Genomic DNA, 22,206 nt, shown 5'->3' on the forward strand with positions numbered 1-22,206 from the left:
AGTCCCCCCCAGCCGGTGCCCTCCTGCGGCACCCCGATGGATTCCGGGGCTCGGGGGGGGGGGAGCAGCCTGGGGGCACCGAGATGGGGGTCCCCGGGGGCACCACGGCCACAGGGTGCCGGCGGGTGGGGTACCCCTGCCCCTCTGCGCCCCCGGCTGGGTGCTGGGACCAGCGCCGGGCTCCCCAGGACAGGTTGGGCGTGGGCACCCCGGGGAGCCCAGGGAAGGGGCGTGAGGAGGTCCTGGAGCCTCCCTGCAATTAGGGACATGAGGCCAGGATCGGGGACCCTCAGCTGGGGCGCAGCAGCCTGAGGGACCCCATCCATGGCTGCGTGAGGGCGAGAGGCAGCGGGCACCAAGTGGAGCTCAGGAGGTTCCCCCCACACATCAGGAAGTGTTTCTGCCCTGTGCACAGGCACAGGTCACCCAGAGGGGCTGCGGTGTCTCCATCATCAGAGGTCTCCAAACCCACCTGGGCTTGGCGCTGGGTGGCCCTGCCGGAGCAGGGTGGCAGCGGGTGACACCAGGAGGTCCCTGCCCACCCCAGCCCCTCGTGCAGCAGCCGCACCTCCTCTGTCTGGCCCAGCACACGCAGCAGCAGCTGCAGGAGGCTGCAGCAAGCAGCTTGCTGCTGCCACCCTCCTGCCAGCAGCCTCCTTCCAGGGACAGCTGCTCAGCCTCATCCTGCCAGGGGCTGGCTTTTGTCACCCGGCCTGTGCCAATGCCCCGACATCTCCGCTGGACTCTCTCCAGTCCTTCTTGTACTGGGAGCCCGCTCTGGCACTGGTGCCTGGACCTGCTCTCGTGCTCCCTGCCCTCACCCCACCACCCCAGCTCTCACCCAGGGCCATCGCTGTATGGCCGGGCTGTGAAAAGGAAAGCAGCATCACCCCAAATTGCCCGTCACCTTCCTTCCTGCTGCCAGAGCAGAGGGTGCAGCACTGCCGCCCACCCGGGTCTCTGTCCTGGGCGAGGATATTCCCAGAACATCCTGGGGCACCCCAAACATCACTGCACACTCTGAAAATCCCAAAGCACTCAGAGCATCCCAAGCATCCCAAAGCACCCAGAGCATCACGGAGTACTCTGAGCATCCCTGCGCAACCCGAGCATCTCGGGGCACCCGGAGCTTCCCTGCACACCCCAAGCATCTGGGATACTCTGAGCATCCAAGAGCACCCTGAGCATCCCTGTGCACCTGGAGCACCCCAGAGCACCTTGAGCATCCTCTGGGGTATCCCGAACATCCCTGTGCACCCCGAGTATGCTCTGGGGTACCCAAAGTATCCCTGTTCACCTGGAGAATCCCAGAGCACCCTGAGCAACCCTGCACACCCCAAGCATCTTGGCACACCTGGAGCATCCCAGGGTACCCAGAGCATCCCTGTGCACTTGGAGCATCCTGGAGCACCCTGAGCATCTCCTGGGGCACCCCGAGAATCCCAGAGAACCCAGACCATCCCTGTGCACTTGGAGCATCCCAGAGCACCCTGAGCATCCTCTGGGGTACCCTGAACATCCCTGTGCACTCTGAGTGTGCTCTGGGGTACCTGGAGCTTCCCTGTGCACCCGGAGCATCCCAGAGCACCCTGAGCGTCCTCTGGGGCACCCCAAGCATCTTTGCACACCCCAAACATTTTGGTACACCCAGAGCATCCCAGGGTACCCAGAGCATCCTTGTGCACCTGGAGCATCCCGGAGCACCCTGAGCATCCTCTGGGACACCCCGAGCATCCCGAGGTACCCTGACCACCCGTGCACACCCCAAGCACCTTGGCACACCCGGAGCACCCCAGGGTACCCAGAGCATCCCCGTGCGCCCGGAGCACGATGGCACATCCCCGCGCACCCGTACCCAGCACAAACCCCTTACCATCCCCGCGTGCACCCGCGGAGGGCGCCCGAGCGCGGGGCGTTCCCCGTTAGCAGGGGCGGCCCCGGGGCGGTGCCGGGGCGGCTGCCTCCCCCCCCCGGGAGCTGCTGCGGGCGCGGGGCGGCGGCAGCGGCGGTGGTGCCGCCATGGCGGAGGGGACGGTGCAGTGCCGGGTCCAGTACCTGGAGGATGCCGACCCCTTCGGCTGCGGCAGCTTCCCGGAGCCGCGCCGAGCCCCGGTTTACGCCGTGGAGGAGGCGCTGGCCCTGGGCGCGCAGCTGCCCGCGCTGCACCGGCTGCTCGGAGCGCCGCTGCCGGTAAAAAGGGGGGGAGCTGGGAGGGCTGGGAGGGCTGGGAGGGGGGTCCCGTGCGGAGAGGGGCTGCCGGGACCCTGCTGAGCATCCCCGGGCAGCGCTTTGTGGGTGGGGGTTGGCCGCGGGGATGGGGGCTCCCCGGTGCGCGGTTGCTTCGGGGTATGGAGAGGGGTCGGGAGGGGATGGATGAGCCTGGGGGGGGTCGGGAAAATGTGCAGGGAGAGCAAGCAAAGCCTCGGCTCCATCCCTGCAAGGGCAAAGAGCTTCTGTGTCTGTGTGTCCGTGCGTCCGTGCGGTGCCATGGGGACGCGGCGGCTCCCTGGGGTGACCCGGGCGCAGGCGGTGGCACCGCGCGTCCCCGAGCTGCTTGCGGAGAACCCCGGGGCCCGCAGGAGCGGGGGCCCTCGCTGCCTCCTGAGTCACGGCGGAATTGGCGAGCCCCACCGGTGGGTGATGCCATTTCTCATCCGGCCCCTCGTGAGTCGTCTCGGAGGAAGTGGCTGCTCATGTTCAGGCGGTTTCCCATCCGACAGACACCCTGCCCGCGTGTGCCAGGGACCCGGGGTGGCGGCAGCACCGCTGCTGGGGAGCGCGCCCCCGTGCCACGCTGTAACGGAGCGGAGCTGAGCCCTCCGGCTGCCAAACGCCGTGGGCAGGATCCGGGTGGCCCCACTGCAGCACATGGAGCCTCAGAGCCACCAGCCCCCATCCCATGGCTTTTGTTTGCACGGCGGGGCTGGAAAGCCGTGCGGAAACGCGTGCGCTCCACGAAACGTGCTGAGCGACTTCCTCCGGCGTGCTGTGGGCAGCGGAGGACACAGGCTCATGATACGGGCTGGGAGAGAGGGAACGGGGAACCTGGAGCCTCCTCTCTTTGGGGACTTTCCCAGCCAGGAGTCTTCTGTTAGCGTGATGCTTTCAGCGCATCCTCTACAGTCACCTCCCGCTGGTTTTCTGCCTTCCGAACACGGCCCCGTGGGCATGAGACCTGGCAGCACCTCACCGATGGCCGAGCATCTCCCTCCTGCAGCCTGCGGCACCGCAGGAACAAAGGCAGGGACAGGGACAGGAGGGGGCAATGGGAAGGGGGTTGCTCTGAGCCCTTTCCCTGAGCCAAACAAGCTCCTTTCATCCCCACTTTCATTTTTCTTGGAGCAGAGCAGCCCCATCTCATGTTGTCACCGTCATGGGATTTTTAGGCGGTGACTAAACGGAGTCTGTTTGGGAACAAACAGCCCGAGACATGACGAATGGAGCGAACTCAAATTTCAGGCATGCGTCCTCCTCCCCGGGCAGGAGCTGCCTGTAACGGGATCGCGGTCCCGGGGTGCCACCGCGGGCACAGGGATGCTCGCTGGGGCTCGTGCGTGCCGGTGCCTCCGCCGCCAGCCTCCTGCCCTGCAGTGCTCTCCCATCCCACGGGCTGGGTCCGAATCAGGAGCTGGCACCCCGGGGTAGCCTTATCCTGGCACAACATCTCCCATCGTTTGGACGTGCCCGCCGTGCCAGGTGCTGCTCTCCGCTCCATTACTCACCGCGCTAAAATTAGTAAATGAGCAGACAGTTTTTTTTTTTTTTATTACTAATTTTTCCCCCTATAAATCTGCTGTGAAAGCTCAGCTGGGAAGGCTGCTCAGCAGCACACTCCTGAGGAGACCAGGACGGAGCCTGGCCGGGTCCTTGCACATTCTCAGAGAACCGAGCAGTCTCCTTGGGACAACCTGCCCCAGGGACCGAGCAGATCCCACGAGGGATTTGCCCTCCCTGCCTTTTGCTGGGGCAGAGAGCTTCTCGCACTGACATCTCTGCGTGTCCCTGTGAACAGCCCGTCCTGCCCTGCGACACCCTCGGCGCTTCCTCTCCCCGCAGCTGATGGCTTTTTCATGTTTTCCGGAAAGCGTCTTTGTGCCTGAAATACCTTCCCGCTTTGTTTTCCCCTTCCCGCTTTGTTTTCCCCAGCCTCATTGTTCTGCTTCGGGCTGATGCTATCTCGTCTTCGCTTCCAGCAGTTCTGCAGCTCCGCTGGGTGATGCTCCCTCTGGGTGCGGGTGTGTTTTTAAACCCCTCCAAGTGTTTTTCTGCAAAACCCGTGTTTTCTACAGCAGCATGTGACCGCTGGAACAGAGATCCCTTTGCAAACCAGGCTGCTGGGCACAGCCAGAGCGGCGCTGGGGCTGCAGAATGGGATTGCAGAGGGTGCCAGCGAGGCCGTTTCTGTGCCACCACTGCCCCTGCCTTGGTGTCCCCTCGCTCTCCAGAAGCCACCGCGCTCCCTTGACCCGTGCCCCACACCAGCGCTGTCTCATCCCCCAGGCCAGGGATTTTCCAAACTGTTGTGAAACCAAAACTGTTCCTCGCCAGGAAACCTGCAGGAGAGCAGAAAACTGCTGCGTCAGCACAGTGGGTTGTGCTCCCAGTGCCCGGAGCTCTGGATTTTGGTGGATTTGGGGGGTTATTGAGCCGTGGGTGCTGAGATGCAGGAGCTCAGGCCTGGGTGGAGAGGGCAGCATGTGAGCAAGTGCGCAGTTCTGGGCCAGCTCGGGGCTGGGTGACCTCCAGAGCCCTCCTGCCTTCATTTTATTTATTTTTTTCCTGCCCTTATGGGCAGTGCTCCCAGCCATGTGCTGCCATCCGTCAGGCAGGGCAGGGCAGGAGGCAGCAACTGAGCGCCCTGGTGATAAACACCCCCAGAGCGAACCCAGGTGCCCGACGCACGGTGCGTGCCCTCGGCTGCGCGGTGGGGCTGCTCCTGCGCGGGGAGAGCTGCCCACGGCCCTGTCCTTCTCCTCTGCCATCGCCTCCGGGTGTGGGAAGAGTTCAGAAGAGAAGCTGCAGGCACCTACAGATGTTATAGGAGGTGTTTTGGAGAGCGAGCTGGGTCTGCTGGCACAAGAGATTTGCCCGAGTCTGAAGTGCACAGAGGTGGCAGCCCCAGGCGTGGGGCGCACAGTGGTGCCACGCAGATGCTGCAGACATTGCTCCAGCTGCTGCCTGGTCCTGCTTCACGCTGTGTAAAATTCATCCTGAGCCTCGTGTTCAAGTGCTGCTTCAAGTCTGAGCCTCAGCTGGAACAGATAGCGCTGGTTTCAGCAAATTCCCCTTCCCAGAAGAGCTGTGTGGGGCGTCCCACGGCACGGCTCTCTCCGGCTCGCAATCCGGGCGTTGCTCTGGCTCTGCCCCAACACCAGCCTCTGGCAGGGGTTCAAAAGCATCTTTGGGTTTTTCCTTACCCAGCTGGGGCTGGTTTGGGATCTGGGTCTGTCCCGAGGCCAGCACAAGGGGGCGAGGGCCATGCCCATGTCCCATGTTGCCACCAAAGAGTTCCTTTAAACGTGCTCTCTTAGAGCCGCCCAGAGCATTACGCAGAGCGACGAAGTTGGGAAATTGTGGTTGCCAAAAAGAAGAAAGTGTTAGAGACGGGGGGGGAAGTGCTTCTGCAGCTGGCAGATAAGGAGGATGCTGCATCCTCCTGCAGGCCAGGGGAGGCCAGAGGCTGTTCTCCAGCTTGTTACGGATTTCTGGGGAGCTGCTGCTCACACAGGGTAGGAGCTCAGGGCAGGTCACACCTCTGAGCAGCGCCAGGCTGCTGCACCCAGGGCGGGTTGTCTTGGTCCCAAGCGTGATGGATGCTCCCTCATCAGCTACATCAAACCTGGGACTTGTGGTCCCAGCAGGTCCCCAAACTTCTCTGCCCGCTGCCTGGAGGACGCCAGCAGCGCTCTGGGAGCCGCGTGCCGGAGCTGCGAGCGTGGGATGCTCTCCTCCTTCCCCCTGCCCCGCTTAGTCCCTGGGCTCACTGCGGCCCTGTGCCGTTTTAAGACGCTTTCCCATGCCGGAGGCAGATGGATCAAAGCTTCCTGGTGACACCAGGGCTTGGATCGGGGACACAGCCCTGCTCTGGGAGCTGCTGTCACCCTGTGGCCCCACCGTGCTGTCCCCAGCAGCGTGACCGCAAGGCTCGGTTCTTTTAAACCCTTGTCCGAGGGTGCAGGAGCAAGCCCAGCGGTGAGGTCCGGCATGGAAATGCCAAGCTGGGAGGCTTGGCAGGGCAGCCCCGGCGTGGGACAGCCTGTCCCTGTCCCCATCCCATCCCCAGGGGATGGCATTTACTGGGCGGGAGCAGCCCTTGGGCTCAGAGCATCCCTCGTGGGGAGCAGGGCCAAGCTCGCACGGGAAGCGCGCGGCCGCCAGCTGGGCCATGTCAGCGGCCCCGATAGGAGCTGTGGATGTTATCTCCGGCTTGCAGGGCTCTGGCAGCCGAGCGGAGGCAAATTTTTTTCCTTTGGGAGCTGCTTTTTGCTGTGTTTGATTGCACCCGGGTGCTGGTTCATCCTGCTGCGCCTGGGAGGGTGCAGGGAAGCCCAGGAGAAGCCTCGGAGCAGGATTCGAAGCCTTTCCCCTGCAAGCAAGCCCTCGGATGGTGTTTGCTTGTGTTGCCGTGGCTGGGTGGAGAGCGATGCAAACAACGCAACGACTGCGTCTCGCCCGGCAGCGCTGCCCTGCCAAATTGCCATTTTCCGGGAGGCTCGGTCAGACGCCAGGCTGTTATCCCAGCACGTGTGGCACGATGCACTTCTGGCTTCTGGTTTTGGAGACGTGCAGGCGGTGAGGTTGGATGTGCAAAGGTTTTACGGGCTTGTGACTCAATGGAGAGCAAGCACAGGGTGGCGCAGGGGCTGTATCCAGAGCTGGTGGTGCTCTGCCAGCCTGCTCCAGCACGTCGACAGCTCTCCCAGCCCTTGGGAAGCAGCGGGGACACTGGCAGAGCGGTGACATTAATAACAGGGATCTATCCTGAGGGATATGGGACGGCACGGCAGGCACGCCGAGACGCAGAGGATGCGATAGGAGCAGGAGCAGTGCTGGGTTTGGTGCTTCCCCACCCCGCCACGTGGCCGGGAGCGGGGCTGAGTCATACGGGGCAGGTCAGGCACCCACAGCCACAGGGAAACCCGCGCGGGGCTCGCCGTGGTGTGCGTGCTGCTGCGGGGGTGAGGCAGAAAACCAGCCCTGCCACGACTGCTGGGACACGCTGGCAGCATCAGGCTGGGTCCCCCACCCCAGGGACAGTCGGTGGCACGGGTGCCACCCTCGCCCTGTGTTTTTTCCTGGTGTGGGGCTTCGTGTTTCCCCCCAAAGTCCGATGCTGGTTCCTTGGGCTTTCCTGGCGGTGTGCGGGGAGGGAGGACACGTCCCTGTGGGGATGGCACTGCAGGGGGGACGAGGTGGTCCTGCAGGACGTGAATTACACAGCCAGGAGGGACATCGCTGTCACCGGTGAGGACACGAGGTGGGCACGGTGGCTCTTGTCCCATCCTGGTGGCTCGTGTCTCATCCCGGCTGTCTGCATTCCCAGCTGGAGGACTGCACGCTGCAGATCTCCCCGTCCGGCCACTACCTGGACCTCGACCTGTCCCTGCTGGAGCAGAAGGATGACCTGGAGGGTTTCTACGAGGAGGTCAGGTGAGGCACGCAGGGCACCGGGGACACGGGGACGCCGCGTGAGCGAGCGCCGGCGCTCACCCTCCGTCCCCCTCGCCCCAGGAAGGGCCGGCGGCCGACGCTGATCCTGCGCACCCAGCTCTCCGTCCGCGTCCACGCCATCATCGGTGAGCCGGGCTGGGTGGCGGTGGCCGTGGGGGTGGCCTCGTGGTGCCACGAGGCTGCCGGGGTCCTCCCCGCCCCGCAGGTCGGGGCTGCTGCTTCTCAGGCCGGGAGCGCATTGCACGCCACGGGTATTTTGGGTCATCCAGGCAAGACCTAAATATAGCCGTGGAGAATGCAAACAAACGGCTTGCACGGGGACAAGAGCGCTCGGACAGCTCGAGTCTTTCCATCCGGAGCAGGGGGAAAAGCCAGCGCGGAGCGGAGCGGTGCTGGGAGGGGAGGGCAGGGACCGGGGCCGGGGTCGGGGTCGCGCTCCCCGCTCGCGGTTCCCAGGCTCTGGGTTGCTCCGTGCCCCGGCCCCGTCGGCCCCAGCAGCACGGCCGGGAGGATGCCGGGAGCTGGGGTTTGGCAGAGCGCTCGCTGGCCTGGCTGGGAAGCAGCGTGGGCAGCTGGCCTGGGGCTCGTTACAGCTCCGAACCTGACCCGGGGAACTCGGGATGCTCAGATAATGCAATTTGGAGTTCAGAGCGGGCGAGCGGGAGGAAACCAGAAACGCAGCTATTTTTAAAGAAGGAATAAATAGAAAAGCAGAGAAACAGAGGAAAATGGATTTGGTGAGCTGCGAGCCTCCTTTGAGGGCTGCCAGCCACGGGACAGGGACAAGGAAGGGTGGCAGAGTTGGTGTAACGATGCCCAGTGCCCCGTGGTGGGTGATCCTGGCAGGGTGGGATGGTTCCTGAGATGCCCCCAAATCTCACACAGGGTCAGCACTGCCCGGGGGCTGCTGCTCCCACGCGGTGGGGAGGAATGGCTAAAAGTGGCTCTGCCTCCTGCCCGTGTTCCTGTTTCGGTTCTGCGCAGGAAACCGGAGGGGATATTTATGTCTGTGCAGAAAAATCAAAAAGAAAAAAAAAAAAAAAAAAAAAGAAGAAAGAAAATAGGAAGGTGGCAGTGCTGAAATAAGCAGCTGTGGGTGTGGGGGAGCTGCTGCTGTTCCACCCCATGTGGCCACATGCCCTGGAGAGTCAGTGCTGGCGCTGGGAGCATTTCGGAGCTCCTGGCCAGGCCATCTCTTCACATCTCCTGTTCCATAAAATTATAAAAACACCCAGGTTGGAAAAGGCCTTCAGGATCTCCAAGCCCAACCACTTGACCTTCTGAGTCCCACCACTTAACCATGTCCCTTAGTGCCACGTCCACGCGTCTCCGAAACACATCAGGGATGGGGACGCCCGCACTGCCCCGGGCAGCCTGTTCCAACCTTTTTCCTTGCAGAGAAGCTGTACAACTCGCAGGGGCCGGAGCTGCGCCGTTCCCTCTTCTCCCTCAAGCAGCTCTTCCAGGTAGGTGACCCCAGGTCCGTGTCCCCAGCCCGGGGCTGGCCGCGTCCCCACCACGTGCGCTGGGACAACGCCTGGGCTTCTCCCCGCAGGAGGACAAGGACCTGGTGCCCGAGTTTGTGAACCTGGATGGGCTGACGTGCCTGATCAAAGTGGGGGCAGAAGCTGATCAGAACTACCAGAACTACATCCTCCGTGGTCGGTACTTTGGTCCAGGGGGTGGCGGAGGGCTGGGGGTGTCCCTGTTGCAGGGTGGAGGAGGCTGCTGCTCGGGGTGGCCGCCATCCCCTGACCTTGCCTTGCAGCCCTGAGCCAGATCATGCTCTTCGTGGACGGGATGCTGGGCGTCATCAACCACAACGAGACCGTCCAGTGGCTGTACACGCTGTCGGGAAGCCTGGTAAGCAGCAGTGTCCCCCTCTCTGTGGCTGTCCCCTGGGGGGTTCACCCCACACCTCGCCTTCAGGATGGGTTTGGTGCCATCCTACCCTCAGGCTCGTTGGGTGCTGCTCACAGAAGTCACCCAGCGTCCCCAGACAGATGTGACCATGCTCCTGGGCACAGAGGTTGAACATAAGAGGGGGGTCCCACCCCAAGCCCCTTCCCAGTGCCCATAGGATCCCAGCTGCAGGACCCTAGCCCCACAGCACCGTGACCTGGCCCCAAAGCTGCTGGTGAAGCCACCAGCCCTGAGGCACGGGCACAGCCACCCGGTGCTGGCAGCGCCCTGCCACGGCCTCTGTCCCTCGTCCCAGTTCCGCCTGGTGGTAAAGATGGCACTGAAGCTGCTGCTGGTGTTCGTGGAGTACACGGAGCCCAACGCCCTGCTCCTCATCCGCGCCGTCAATGCCGTGGACCAGGCGAGAGGTGAGCGCAGCCCCAGCTGCCAGCGGGATCCCTGCTTGGGGATGGTTTGGCACAGAGGACACGCGTTGTCTGTCCCATGCCAACCCTCTACGTGATGGCCACGGCCCGTGGTAGCCCACCAAGAGCCCCCAGCAGGGATGGGGATGGGGGGAGACGCTGGGGGTGCAGCGTGCTGCGTCCCAAACCTGCCCCAGCTGCAGCCCTGGTGTCACCTGCGCCCCTCGCTTGTCCCAGGCGTGTGTCCGTGGTCCAACCTGATGGCCATCCTGCAGCAACGCAACGGGGCCGACACGGAGCTGCTGGTGTTCGCGATGACGCTCATCAACAAGGTCGGTGCCGGGGGTGGCCGTGCCGTGCCGTGGGGTCACCCTGTCCCCATCGCGCCCGTCCCAGCCCTGTCCCTCTGCTCCTGCCCAGACACTGGCTGCCCTCCCGGACCAGGACTCCTTCTACGACGTGACGGACTGCCTGGAGCAGCAGGGCATGGAGACGGTGGTGCAGCAGTACCTGAGCAGCAAGGGCACCGACCTCGACCTCAAGCAGCAGTTTGTGCTCTACGAAGTGAGTGGGGTGATGTCCACGTCCATCTCCCTGGGGAGGGTGGGGGTGTGGGGTGGGAGCAGTGCCTGGGGGCTCACCGGGCGTCCCCATCCCCTCCGCAGAGCGCTCTCAAGCTGGAGGATGGGGTGGAGGAGCCGTCACCGGGCGGGCGCAAGGAGAGGAGGAAGACAGACGAGGGACGGCGCGGGTGGCGTGCCCAGGGCAGCTGTGCCGAGCCCAGCCCCGACCCCCAGCCCGTGCCAGGGACCCCCAGCACCCCAAAGGAGCCCCCCGTTGAGGACAGCCCCGAGCCGAGCATCCCAGCAGAGTAAGTATGGGCTGTGAGGATGCCGGGATGCGGGAAGGGGAGTCCCCCCCCAGGTCTCCATCAGTGCCACCTCTTTCTCCAGGCCATGCCCAAGGAGCACCTACAACAGCACGTCCAGCCTGAGGCTGTCTCTGCCGTGCACCTCACCCGAGAAGGAGCAGCCCCCGGGCCCTGGGGAGAGGAGCGTGTACAAGTAAGCAGCCAGGCGGGGATGGTGCCCTGGGGATGGAGGCGAGGAGGGTCCCACCACCGTGTCCCTGCTGGGGGGCACCCGTCCCAAGGGGGCACTGGGGATGCAGCGGGGTTTGGGCAGGATGCACAAGCCAGGAGAGGACAGTCCGAGGTGGCCCAGCCAGGGCTTTCACAGCACCATTTGGCCCCACTGGGGCACGCACGCCTCTTCTCCAGCTCCATCTCTTCCCCCTTGCTCCTCTTCTCTGGCCACGCTGATTCTCTCCTCTGCCCACTCTTTCTATCTTTCCTTTTGCAGGCTGCACCAACCTGTCCCTGTCTGGTAAGTGCCCAGGCTTTGCACGCGTGTGATGCCTCCCGGCGCACCCCGCTTGCTGTCCCCAGCCCTTGCATCTCCTCTGCTTGTGTCCTGGCTGGATGGCCGGGACCCCCGTGCCACCGGGGTCCCACTCGGGGTGGCAGCGCCCTCCAAACCCCATTAATGGTGCTCCCCCTTGGTGGCACAGCCCTGGAGCTGGCATCGTCCACAAGAACCTCCCTGGTGGCTCTGATGATGGGGACGGTGCCCCCACGTCGCCAGCACCATGCGGCACCCAGGCAAGGGGAGTTCTTGATGGGGGGCCCCAGGCCATGCTGTGGGGCTGGGGGGTGGGTGCAGGAGACCCCCGTTAGCGGGGGCTAACCCCTGTTTTCCCTCAGGCGGGAGGATGCCCCCTCCTTGCATGGGGACAAGCCTATTCTGAGGAGGTTTGAGTAAGTAGAGGCATGCGTGTGTCTCCAGGCATGCGCTTCCTCAGGCTGTAGGAATCTGGCCCTGGGTGGCCGAGGAGCAGGAGGAGGGTCCTCGTGTGTCCCCAGCTCCACCGTGGTGCCCTCCTGGGTCGTGGTGAACACCAGCTTGGGACCAAAGAGCGATGGTGGCAGAGGTGGTGGAGTTTGCAGCCTTGGAGATGCTCAGAAGCCACCTGGGCATGGTCCTGGGCAACCTGCTCGGGGTGGCCCTGCTGGAGCAGGGCTTGGGCCAGGTGACCTCCGGGGGTCCCTGCCAGCGTCGCCCATTACATGGCCATGCTTCCCCTGCCTTCAGCTCCTGGTGGGCTGTGGCATCCCCATCCCTGAGCCGTGGTGGCATCACCCATCTCTCTGAAGGGCTTGGAGGCAGCTGAGGGGCATGGATGGACCCTGCTGTGGTGCGGCTGGTGCCAGGGGTTTTGGTGCCGGACCCGGCCCGTGTGGTGCTTGCTGTGTGGTGCCATGTGGTGTGGTTTGCCCGTCCCCACCTCCCCTGCCCCCTGGTGTCCCCAGCTGATGGCTGCCCCTGTCCCGCAGAGCTCGCTTCCTGGAGAACCTGGCTGCTGCCCAGAAGGAGAAGATCTCCGCCATGGCCAAGGGACGGCTCGAGATCCTCAGCGATGTTGCTCCGGAGCATCTCGCCGCTTGGGATGGGGACAGCAGCACCCCTGAGCCTGGGATGGAGCCACACAGCATGAGTACGTGCAGGAATGGGGTTGGAGCCCACCAGGATCTGGGGGTGGGTGTTGGTGGTTCCTCTAGCCCATGATGTTGGGTGCCATGGAGGTGCGGGTGCCATCCCTCTCCAAATGGCAATGTCCAAGCATGCTCCCACCAGGGAACGGGCCCCAAACTTGACGTGCAGCCCCTTGGGCAGGCTGTCTCACCCTTTCCCCATCTCCCTGCAGGGTCCCACGCGGGCCGTCAGGACACCACCGACTCCTGCAGCGCCATCTCCTCCGACACCAAGTTCATGCTGGACATGCTCTACGCTAAGGGCTCCTCGGAGCTGGGGAGGCAGAAGGTCTTCCCCGAGGGGCTGTCGTCCTCCCAGTACCACGGCGAGGAGGAGACGGGCACCAGGCAGGGCAGTGCTGAGGGACACGGTGGTCGGGAGCCGGAGAGCACCTGGCTGCACGGCAGGGCTCCGGATGGGCCGGTGGCCAGCGCCCACGCCAAGCTGGCACGTGCCGCGTCCAACATCGACGCCGAGACCCACACGCAGAAGCTGGAGAACACCATGATGATGCCCATCAAGAAGGACACGGAGCTGTCGTGGGAGCACCTTCAGGCCAGCCCCGCGCAGCTGAAGATCAAGGACCTGGACTTCACCGACCTGGGGGAGGAGGAAGACTTTGACATCTTGGACACGGGGCCCATAGCCAATGGCTCCTTCCTTCCTCCCGGCATCCAGGCAGCGAGCGCTGGAGTTCTCATGGTTCCCCCTCCACCTCCCATGGACTCTGGCTGCCCACCACCTCCCCCTCCACCTCCCATGGCCCCTGGCTGTCCTCCACCCCCCCCTCCACCTCCTATGGCCCCTGGTTGCCCACCACCTCCCCCTCCACCTCCTATGGTCCCCGGCTGCCCACCCCCTCCGGGGTTCTCAGGCGCTTCGACCACTGATGGCCCTTCCCAAGCCAAGAAGAAGAGGACAGTGAAGCTCTTCTGGAAGGAGCTGAAGCAGCTGGATGGCTCTGTGGGGCCGGGCAGGTTCGGGCGGGCGACGCTGTGGGCGTCCCTGCAGAGCGTTGAGGTCAACACTGCCAAACTGGAGCATCTCTTCGAGTCCCGGGCGAAGGAGGTGCCGGCTTCCAAGGTACCAGCAGGCTGGCACCATCAGCTGGGGGGACTTTGGGGCACTGTTGGTTCACCTGGGGCTCCTGGGCATGCACCATCACCCCGACCCTGTGCTGATGGGTACCCGCAGCCCCGAGGCTCAGCGGGGAGGTTGGGGCAGGGCGGATGGTTGGTGCATGGATTTGCTCGTCTCCGGCTCATGTCCATGGTGCTCTCGTGAAGGTGAGCCCTCTGCCTGGCTGCCAGCCTCCGCCCTGTCCTCCCTGCAGAAAGCTACCGACGGGAAGAAGGTGGTGGTGGTGCTGGACCCCAAGAGGAGCAACGCCATCAACATCGGCCTCACGGTGCTGCCGCCCGTCCACATCATCAAGACGGCCGTGCTCAACTTCGATGAGTTTGCGGTCAATAAGGAAGGGATCGAGGTGAGCAGCTGGGCCCCACAGGGTCTTTTCCCACCTCGTGCGGGTCTTTTCCCCCAGCCAGGAGGTCCCCATGCCCATGCTGCCAGTGTGGCACGATGTAGATGGCGTTGGGGCAACACGTCGCATCTCCCACCAGCATGGGGAGTGGTGGTGTTGCTGGAGTCCTGACGTGTCCCCTTGCCTGCTCTAGAAAATCCTGACCATGGTCCCGACTGAGGAGGAGAAGCAGAAGATCCAGGAGGCCCAGCTGGCTAACCCCGACGTGCCCTTGGGCTCTGCGGAGCAGTTCCTGCTCTCCCTGTCCTCCATCAGCGACCTCACGGCCAGGCTCCAGCTCTGGGCCTTCAAGCTGGACTACGAGAGCCTGGAGCAGGTACAGGACCACCTACCCCATCTCCCCCCACCACTGCCAGCCCCAGCGGGGTCCCTGGGATGAGCCCCGTGTGTTCCTGGTGGGACGTGGCCATGTCTGAGTACGGGAGGTGTCCTTCTGGTTGGGGACAGGCTGCAGGTCCCTAAGGCAAGCATGGGGTGGTTGTGCTCATGTTTGAGAGCAAATGCTGAAGCCCCCAAGGGAGGTGACACCCAAGGGGTCTGACCTGCCCCCGTCCTCATCCAGGAGATTGCAGAGCCGCTGTTTGATCTGAAAGTGGGCATGGAGCAGCTGGCCAAAAATCACACCTTCAAGTGCATCCTGGCCACGCTGCTGGCCATGGGCAACTTCTTGAACGGCTCCCAGGTGAGGAACGGGGTGCGGGGGGACGCAGCCAGTCCTGGGTGCTGCGAGGGTAGTGGGGCTGACCACGGCACGTCGGGTACCTGAGAGGGACCCCACGAGGCTTGGGAAGGTGCCTGAGGCTGGGTGGTGCACGTGGTCTGCTGGAGGGTGGGAGGATGGAGGGGCCCTGCTGAGTCTGTTGGGGTTTCAGAGCAGAGGCTTTGAGCTGGGCTATCTGGAGAAGGTCTCGGAAGTGAAGGACACGGTGCACCGGCAGTCCCTGCTGCACCACCTCTGCCAGATGGTGGTGGAGAAGTTCCCAGAAACCACCGACCTCTACTCGGAGATCGCCTCCATCACGCGCTCCGCCAAGGTGAGGCCAAGCCCAGAGCCCACATCTCCACCCCACCACCACCCCGAGGGCTGACGTCTCCCTCCTCCAGGTGGACTTTGACGAGCTGGCCAACAGCCTGGTGCAGCTGGAGCGGCGCTGCCGGGCCTCCTGGGACAACCTGAAGGTGATCGCCAAGCACGAGACCAAGCCGGTGCTGAAGAGCAAGCTGACGGACTTCCTCAAGGACAGCACCCAGCGCATCGTCGTCCTGAAGGTGGTCCACAGGCGCGTCCTCAACAGGTGGGCATCTCCCCGCGGGCAGACCCCCATCCTCATGATCCATCCGTATTGGGGAAAGCCCCACGGTGACCGGGATCCCTGCAGGTTTCACTCCTTCCTGCTGTACCTGGGGTACCCGGCCAGCGCCGTGCGGGACGTGAAGGTGATGCCCATCTGCAAGCTGCTGCGGGAGTTCGCCCTGGAGTACCGCACGTGCCGGGAGCGCGTCCTGCAGCAGCAGAAGAAACGTGCCGCCCACCGGGAGCGCAACAAGACCCGCGGGAGGCTCATCACCGAGGTACGGGGCCACCCCGCTGCCCTCACCCCCCCAGCACACCCCGAGGGCCACCCCGTGTCCCCAACAGCCACCTCTTGCTCGCCTGCAGACCGAGAAGTTCTCCGGCATCGCCGAGGCCACCGCGGCGCCTGCTGTGGTGTCGGCCAGCCCCAAGCAGCAGGAGCAGGCAGAGGAAGGCCATGAGAGCATGAAAAGTGTCCTGAGCTTGCCCACAGATGTCCCCGCACGACGCAGCCGACCCAGCAGGGGTAGGAGCGGGTTGGGGATGGGACAGCAGAGCGGGGTGGCCCATGGGGACACCCGGCTGATGCCAGCATCCTCATACCCCCCACGCAGGGACAGGGCATGTCACCCCAACCCAAGGCTCCCCAGCCCAGGAGGACGTCCCCAGCTCGCCCGATGACGCCTCGGATGAGATCATGGACCGCCTGGTGAAGTCGGTGACGCAGAGCGCCAACCCCCGGCCCTGCGCCAACAAGGAGCGCAGGAGGTCCCGCGGCAATAGGAAGTCCTGTGAGTCCCCGCTGCCACTGTCCCCATGTCCCATCCCACCTCTGTGTCCCTGCCACTGTGCTCTGTCCCCTTGCTCTGTCCCTGTGCTCTCCCAACCCCATGTCCCAGCCCAGATGCTCTTTCCCATCTGCACGTCTCCATCCCCATGCCCTGTCCCATCTCTGTCCCCATGCCCTGTTTCCCATCCTTGTGTCCCACTCCCATCTCCGTGTCCCTGTCCCCACGCCACCCCATTCCCTGTCTCCTCTCCCCGCAGTGCGACGGACGCTGAAGAGCGGGCTGAGCGACGACCTGGTGCAGGCGCTGGGGCTGGGGCGAGCGCCGGGCATGGAGGTGTGACCTGACCCCCCTCCTACAACCCGGGGGGGGCCCTGCCACCCGCACCCCGCAGGGAAGGACGCGGGAAGGACGCTGGCATGCTCAGCACCCTTGGTCTGGCGTCCGGCTCCAGAACAGGACAGGAGTGAGGCCGTGAGGCTGCTCCGTGGGGGCCAGGATGGAGGAGACGAGGAGAGTGTGAGTCGTGGAGGGGTCCGAGCAGTATGAGGGGAGAGGACCCCAGCCCTGGCCCTGGCCCTGGCCTGGACCCCCTCCAGGAACTGGGATGGCCAGCGGCAGCTGTGGCAATAAAGTGTTGTGGCGTGTGCTGGTGGCGTTGTCCCTTGTCCCTGCTCCTGGAGCGGGGTGCTGGAGGATCTCGGGACCGGGGCCATGCTCCCTGGGACAGCCAGCACCCCGGTGCTGAGCAGGGTGGGCTCAGGTTGTGGAGATGGAGCCCTTGGAGACCCCCATGCAGGAGGGCAGGGAGCCCACAGCTCACAGCCTGGGGGCAGCATGATTCCCCCGTACCGGGACACCCAGGGGACCTTGCCAGAAAGAGGACTGCCACCGGCGCCGTGCCAGGCTCAAGGCTGCACGCTCAAGGGCAGAACGGAGCACGAGGCCATGGCGTGGTAAATACAGCCTGGGCAGCACTGCAACACTCATTCAAACCTCACAGCTCCCTCACAGCCCTCTCCTGGGGTGTTTTAGGTGGACCAGGCTCTGGGCATGGGATGTGGCACCATCTCCGTGCACTTGGCAGACAGGCCAGCTTTACGAGGACAGCAGCTCCCTGTCCCCATATCCGTGCCACCTCCTGGCCGTCCTGGGCATTAATTAAAACCGGTGGGTACCATTTCTGAGCATCCTGCTGCGGCAGGAGCTGTCTCACCGCTTTCCACAGCAGAGGTCACCGTGCTTGGGGCGCCGCCACCCACGGCGCAGGCATTTGGGAAGGGTGTCACGTCATCCATCACCACAGCTCCGCTGCCCCGGCGCTGCTGCCGGCCCCCAATCCAGCACAGCAGGTCTCTGTGGCTTTCAAAGAATGAAGAAAAACTCCTCCAGGCAGGGCAGCTCCTTCCTCGCCTTCACTGCCACGCGGGGTCTTTCCCCGCCACCGGACCCTGGGGACGTTGGATGCGCTGGTGGCCTCGGTCCCCAGCCCATGTGCCCAAAGTCACCCAGGTGCCAAGAGCTGCAGGTGTCCAAGAGGTGCTGCAGGACATGGCGTGGTGCTCAGGTCGGTCCCCAGATGGAGGACAAGAGGTGCCCAGGGGACAGAAATAACATGTGCATCACCTCGGATGCCACATGTCACAGGCTCACGGGGTGGGTAAACCGAGGCAATGCCACCCCCAGAGGCCGTGTCCTCACTGAAGGCCTCCGCCAACCTCTCAGTTTATTTTCCAGCTGTTTTTTTGGCTTTGCAGCCTTGGGGATGTGTCCAAGATTCCCTACCCGGCCCCCAGCACGCGCTGCCCTTGAGAGGCGCCTGAAAGTGCTTGGCTTGGCCGCGGCACTAGAGCCTGGTGCCAAAAAAGCCATCAGGCAAGCGTGCCACCCCCTCCCCTCACCCCGGGATGGAGTGGGATGTCGGGATGCAGGAGCAGAGGCAGGTTCGTGGGTCCCCAGGGGGCTGCGTGGGGGCTCCTTGGGGACAGGGTGCCACCAGCAGTGCTGCGTTTGGGATGCCCCAGGGTGCTGCACCCCCAGGAGGGCGCTGGAGGCTGCTGCTGGTGGCATCTCCGGCCCTTCTCCTTGTCCCCATCCTCATGGAGACCCACCAGCGTGCCGCTGGCCCCGGGCCACCCACTGTCCCAGCTGTGTCCTGCTGCCACGAGGGGGCACGGCGGCCACGCGCACGGCACCGCGCCGAGGCCGTGTCCCCACAACGCCTGTCCCGGCACCCCGCGTCCCCTGGGTCCCCAAGGAGTCACCTGGGGGCCTTCGGCTCGCTCTCCTCACCTCTGCTGCCCAGGGGGTGGACACATCTCCCCCTCCCACACACGCAGATGCTGTCCCCTGTGAGATGTCCTGCAGCCGGGTGATCGCTGCCACAGGAGGTGACAGCCACGTCCTTGGTCCTGGATGTTCGTTCGCCTGGCTGGGACCTGCTCCTCTCTTCCCACACTCTCTCCGGGTCTCATCCCCGAAGCCCACCAAGTGCTGGCCCCGCTCCAGAAAGCAGAGGCGAGCAGAGGACAGCAGGGACGAGCCCAGCAGGATTTGGTGCCGTTTCTGCTATTTCCTGCAGCAGTTTGTCTCCTCGCCGTTAGGGTGCGAAGAACGACAGCAGGAGCCTGTCCCCTTGCACTCCGAGACATCCCCTGCCTCCTCCACCCCTCCCGAAATTCGTGCTCGGGCACCACAGACATCATAACCTCGCGTTTGTTCCTGGGCTAGAGACACATCAAGAGAACTTCTTGCAAGACCTGGCCACCTGCCAGGTGCCTCCCCCAAATTCCTCCTGCCATCGCCGCTGCAGGACTCATCCTTTGCCTCTTGAGCAACCCCGGGCTGGTGACGCACTCGGCTCTGCGCCTGCCCTTCCCGGCAGCACGGAGCACAGAGGTGGAGGGCAGGATCCAGGTCACCACGGTTGTGACCTACTGCCCTGGTCCCTCGGGGCGGAGGAGGCAGGATGTCACCTGAGGATGCTCCTGGACCGGTCTCGTGGCCAAGAGGAAGCCGTGCTTGCTCCATCACCCTAATACCCAGGCTGAGGACCTGCGGCAACCGCAGGGAAGGGAGATAAGCAGTGATGTTGGGCTGATGTGATGGAGAAAAGCGTTTGGCCCTGTGCTGCTCTAGGGATGAAGATGTTGGAGATGCCAGCCAGCTTCCCCTCCTCTGCTGGCACAGCCTGGCGTGGGTACCATGCTGGGAAGGGGTGCAGGGCCAGGTACCCCTGCCTGTGGCAGTAGCTGAGTGTCACCAAAGCTTCCCAGCCCTGGCACGAGGTCCTCGTGGTGCTAATCCAGCTCTTGGCAGCGTGTCTGGGGAGCTCAGCCCCGGGGACACCACGGTGCAGGAAGCCCAGGGCGAGGAGGCTGCCAGGGTTGGGTGGGGATGGTGACACGCGATCTCCATCCAAGCAGAAATGCTTCGTGTCAGACCAGGGAACGGCTTTCCAGAAGGTGAAACCTCTCCCGAAGCCACGAATCCGGCTGGAAGTGGGGACGTGTTTTGTAAACACCTGGAGCTCCTGCACAACCTGAACCAACAGGTCAGAGCCCGGGATTTTCCGAAAAGGGGATTTAGAACAAGAAAGATCCGGGCTGGGTACGTGGCTGGGCACTAAGCACCTGCCAGAAGCCCTTTCCTGGGAAGCAGCCCGTGCAGGAGGCTGGCTGGCCGCAGGGCGCGTGCTTGGAGCTGCTCCAGGTCCATCCAGCCCCACCAGGAGCTGCAAACCCCCACAGATGGGGGTCAAAGCCCCTGGGTAAGGCTGAAGCCGTCAACTGGGATGCAGAAGATGACAGAAGCAAAAAAAATACCACTGCAAAGTGTGAGAAAACAAGCAAAAAGCTCCTGGACTGTCCCCAGCCTGAGGTGCCACCAGGCTCCATCCCCTCGGAGCTGGATGGGACCCAGGGCCACCTGCCCACGAGTGATGGCCAAGGGGGTCGCAGCACCAGAAAGGCCAAAGCGCCCTGCTGGGCGCTCACCTGGGCGGTGTTTCCTGCGGAGATAACAGCGGTGGAAGAAGGACCTGCTGTTTTGGAGGAGACAAAGTACCTGTGGGAGCAGTGCGGGATGAATCACATCACTCACGGGCCCCGAGCCCCTGGAAATGGCTCGTGGCATTTCGAAAACAATGTAATGAATCTTCTGCGGATGAGATTAGGGAGGGGAACAATTATCTCAAAACCTGTTAGTCATGGGAGGCTCCGCCGAGCCGAGCCGTAGGAACAGCCTAGGGCGAGGGGAGCAGGAGGAAGCCGCCAGCCCCCATGGGGACCTGCCACCTGCCCGGCCCCGCTTCCAGCCCCGGGAGGTGAGCTGCAATTAGCCAAATGGGCACGGGAGACGTCAAGTAGGTCAAAAGGTAATGGGGATCTCGGCGGCGTTTCCCAACAGCGCGGGGCGGTGGGGAGGCACCCTGCGGTGTTGAGCAATGGGGAGGGGAACAAGGCCGGGCATTGTCTCCAAAGGAGCAGCCACCAAGGACACCCCCACCACGCGCCAGCCCCTGCCTTCATGGGGAGAGGTGCGCCAGGGCACGGCCAGGATGCTGGAAGGGATGGAGGGATGGATGGACAGACTGACATTAAGACCAGATTTGGAGGAGGTGGATGAATTTGGAAGGGGCGCATCTGCCCCTCCTAAAACATCACAACCAGTACGGTCACATCAGGCTGCAGAACCACCTGGGGATGAGCTGCCCTGTGCTTTCCAGCACCACAACCCCTCTCCAAAGCCCCAGCCCTTCCAATAGCTTTGTAAAAATCAACATTTGTGGCCAACACCACGATGGCCACAGCAGGTAGACGTGGTGATGCTCACCTGACCTTAACGTGTACGCACGAGCGCTGCTTTGTGAGTAAATCCTTTCTCTCAAGGGTTCGGCACAGGGGACACAAAGCTCCTGCACCTCCGAGCAGGACAGCCTCCAAACAAGCTGGGGCGCTGGAAGCCGCTGAAAGCCTCGCGTGATGCTGCATTTCTTGTAAAGAGCTGAGTTAGCTGAACGAGCGGGAATGGGTCAAAAAATGCCGTTCTGCTCTTTGGAAAACCACCTTTCCTCAGTGAGGTTTTTCAATGCTCAGTGACGGTAAGGTTTGGGAAGAGCATCCTGCACCCTGCTTGGAAATCTCCTCGGGAAAGGAGCCCGAGGAGCAGGAGCGCTGCCACCCATAAAGCCGGGGAGGGCAGAGGTGGCACGGCCACTGCCCCTCGTCCCAGTGCGTTATGTCACACGGTGATAAAGGAGAGGATTCCTGGGGGAGAGCCCGTGGCCCTGCTGCTGGGGACATCCCTCCTCCTCCTCTACCTCGCCGGCATTCCCTGCATTCCCCTGCCTGGAAGAGCAGGGCTGCGAACCCAGCCGGGTCCCACCACCACCACCACACCCCGGAAAAACCACCCCAGCCTGTTTGCTGCTGCCCTCCTGCTGATGAAACGCGTTTTTTCCGACGGGACCCAGGGGGTTGTGTCCATAGCACGGCAGGTTTTCTTGAAGCAGGGTGGCGCAGGCATCCTCCATCCCGTCCCCAGCAGCACTGCTCCACGGCAAACCTCACGGGACCAGAGCCTGGTGTCGATCCGCGGAGGGCACCGCGGGTCAGGCCCGCGGCTGGCATCGGTGATGCTCCGTGGCAAGGGAGCACGAAGGATCACCGAGCACGGAGGGTTGGTGAAATATTAAAGCAGGAGCTTAATAAAGCAAGCCTGGCGGAGGCAATTACCCGGAGTAATAAAAATGGAAACGAGAGGACTTTGCCCCATCAGCCGGCACCGGCTGTACACGGCACGGCCATGATGCGGGTGGTGGCACCTGGGTGGCAAGAGGTGCTGAGAAACCCTTTGGGATCACCCGTGCTCCTTAGCCCCAAATCCAGGGATCCTAGAGAGTGCCTGGATGCGATTCACACCTCCCCTGCCCGGACAGGGTGCCGCGATGCACCTGAGTGGGGTGGATGGAGGGTGGCCCTGGTCCTCCGTG

At 63.7% G+C, this 22,206-nt stretch overlaps 1 protein-coding gene across 2 annotated transcripts; it reads left to right on the forward strand.

Moving 5' to 3' along the window:
- Window positions 1-1,947: 1,947 nt before the first annotated feature.
- FHOD1 (formin homology 2 domain containing 1) lies at window positions 1,948-16,863 on the forward strand. Of its 2 annotated transcripts, XM_068693749.1 has the most exons (25): window positions 1,948-2,190; window positions 7,544-7,650; window positions 7,732-7,796; window positions 9,070-9,137; window positions 9,227-9,332; window positions 9,440-9,534; window positions 9,890-10,001; window positions 10,236-10,330; window positions 10,419-10,562; window positions 10,664-10,869; window positions 10,952-11,062; window positions 11,360-11,383; window positions 11,568-11,661; window positions 11,759-11,814; window positions 12,391-12,551; window positions 12,762-13,672; window positions 13,923-14,075; window positions 14,266-14,448; window positions 14,695-14,814; window positions 15,005-15,166; window positions 15,237-15,427; window positions 15,512-15,704; window positions 15,793-15,952; window positions 16,041-16,217; window positions 16,474-16,863. In XM_068693749.1, the coding sequence occupies exons 1-25, from the start codon at window positions 2,020-2,022 to the stop codon at window positions 16,554-16,556; spliced, it is 3,948 nt and encodes a 1,315-aa protein (XP_068549850.1). In that variant the 5' UTR covers window positions 1,948-2,019; the 3' UTR covers window positions 16,557-16,863. The 2 variants fall into 2 exon arrangements, with proteins under 2 accessions (XP_068549850.1, XP_068549851.1); XM_068693750.1 differs by lacking the exons at window positions 11,360-11,383; window positions 11,568-11,661; window positions 11,759-11,814 and having other exon boundaries at window positions 1,950-2,190.
- Window positions 16,864-22,206: the final 5,343 nt, after the last annotated feature.

This window comes from Anas acuta, chromosome 10 (genome assembly GCF_963932015.1).
Source record: "Anas acuta chromosome 10, bAnaAcu1.1, whole genome shotgun sequence".
Classification (NCBI taxonomy): domain Eukaryota; kingdom Metazoa; phylum Chordata; class Aves; order Anseriformes; family Anatidae; genus Anas; species Anas acuta.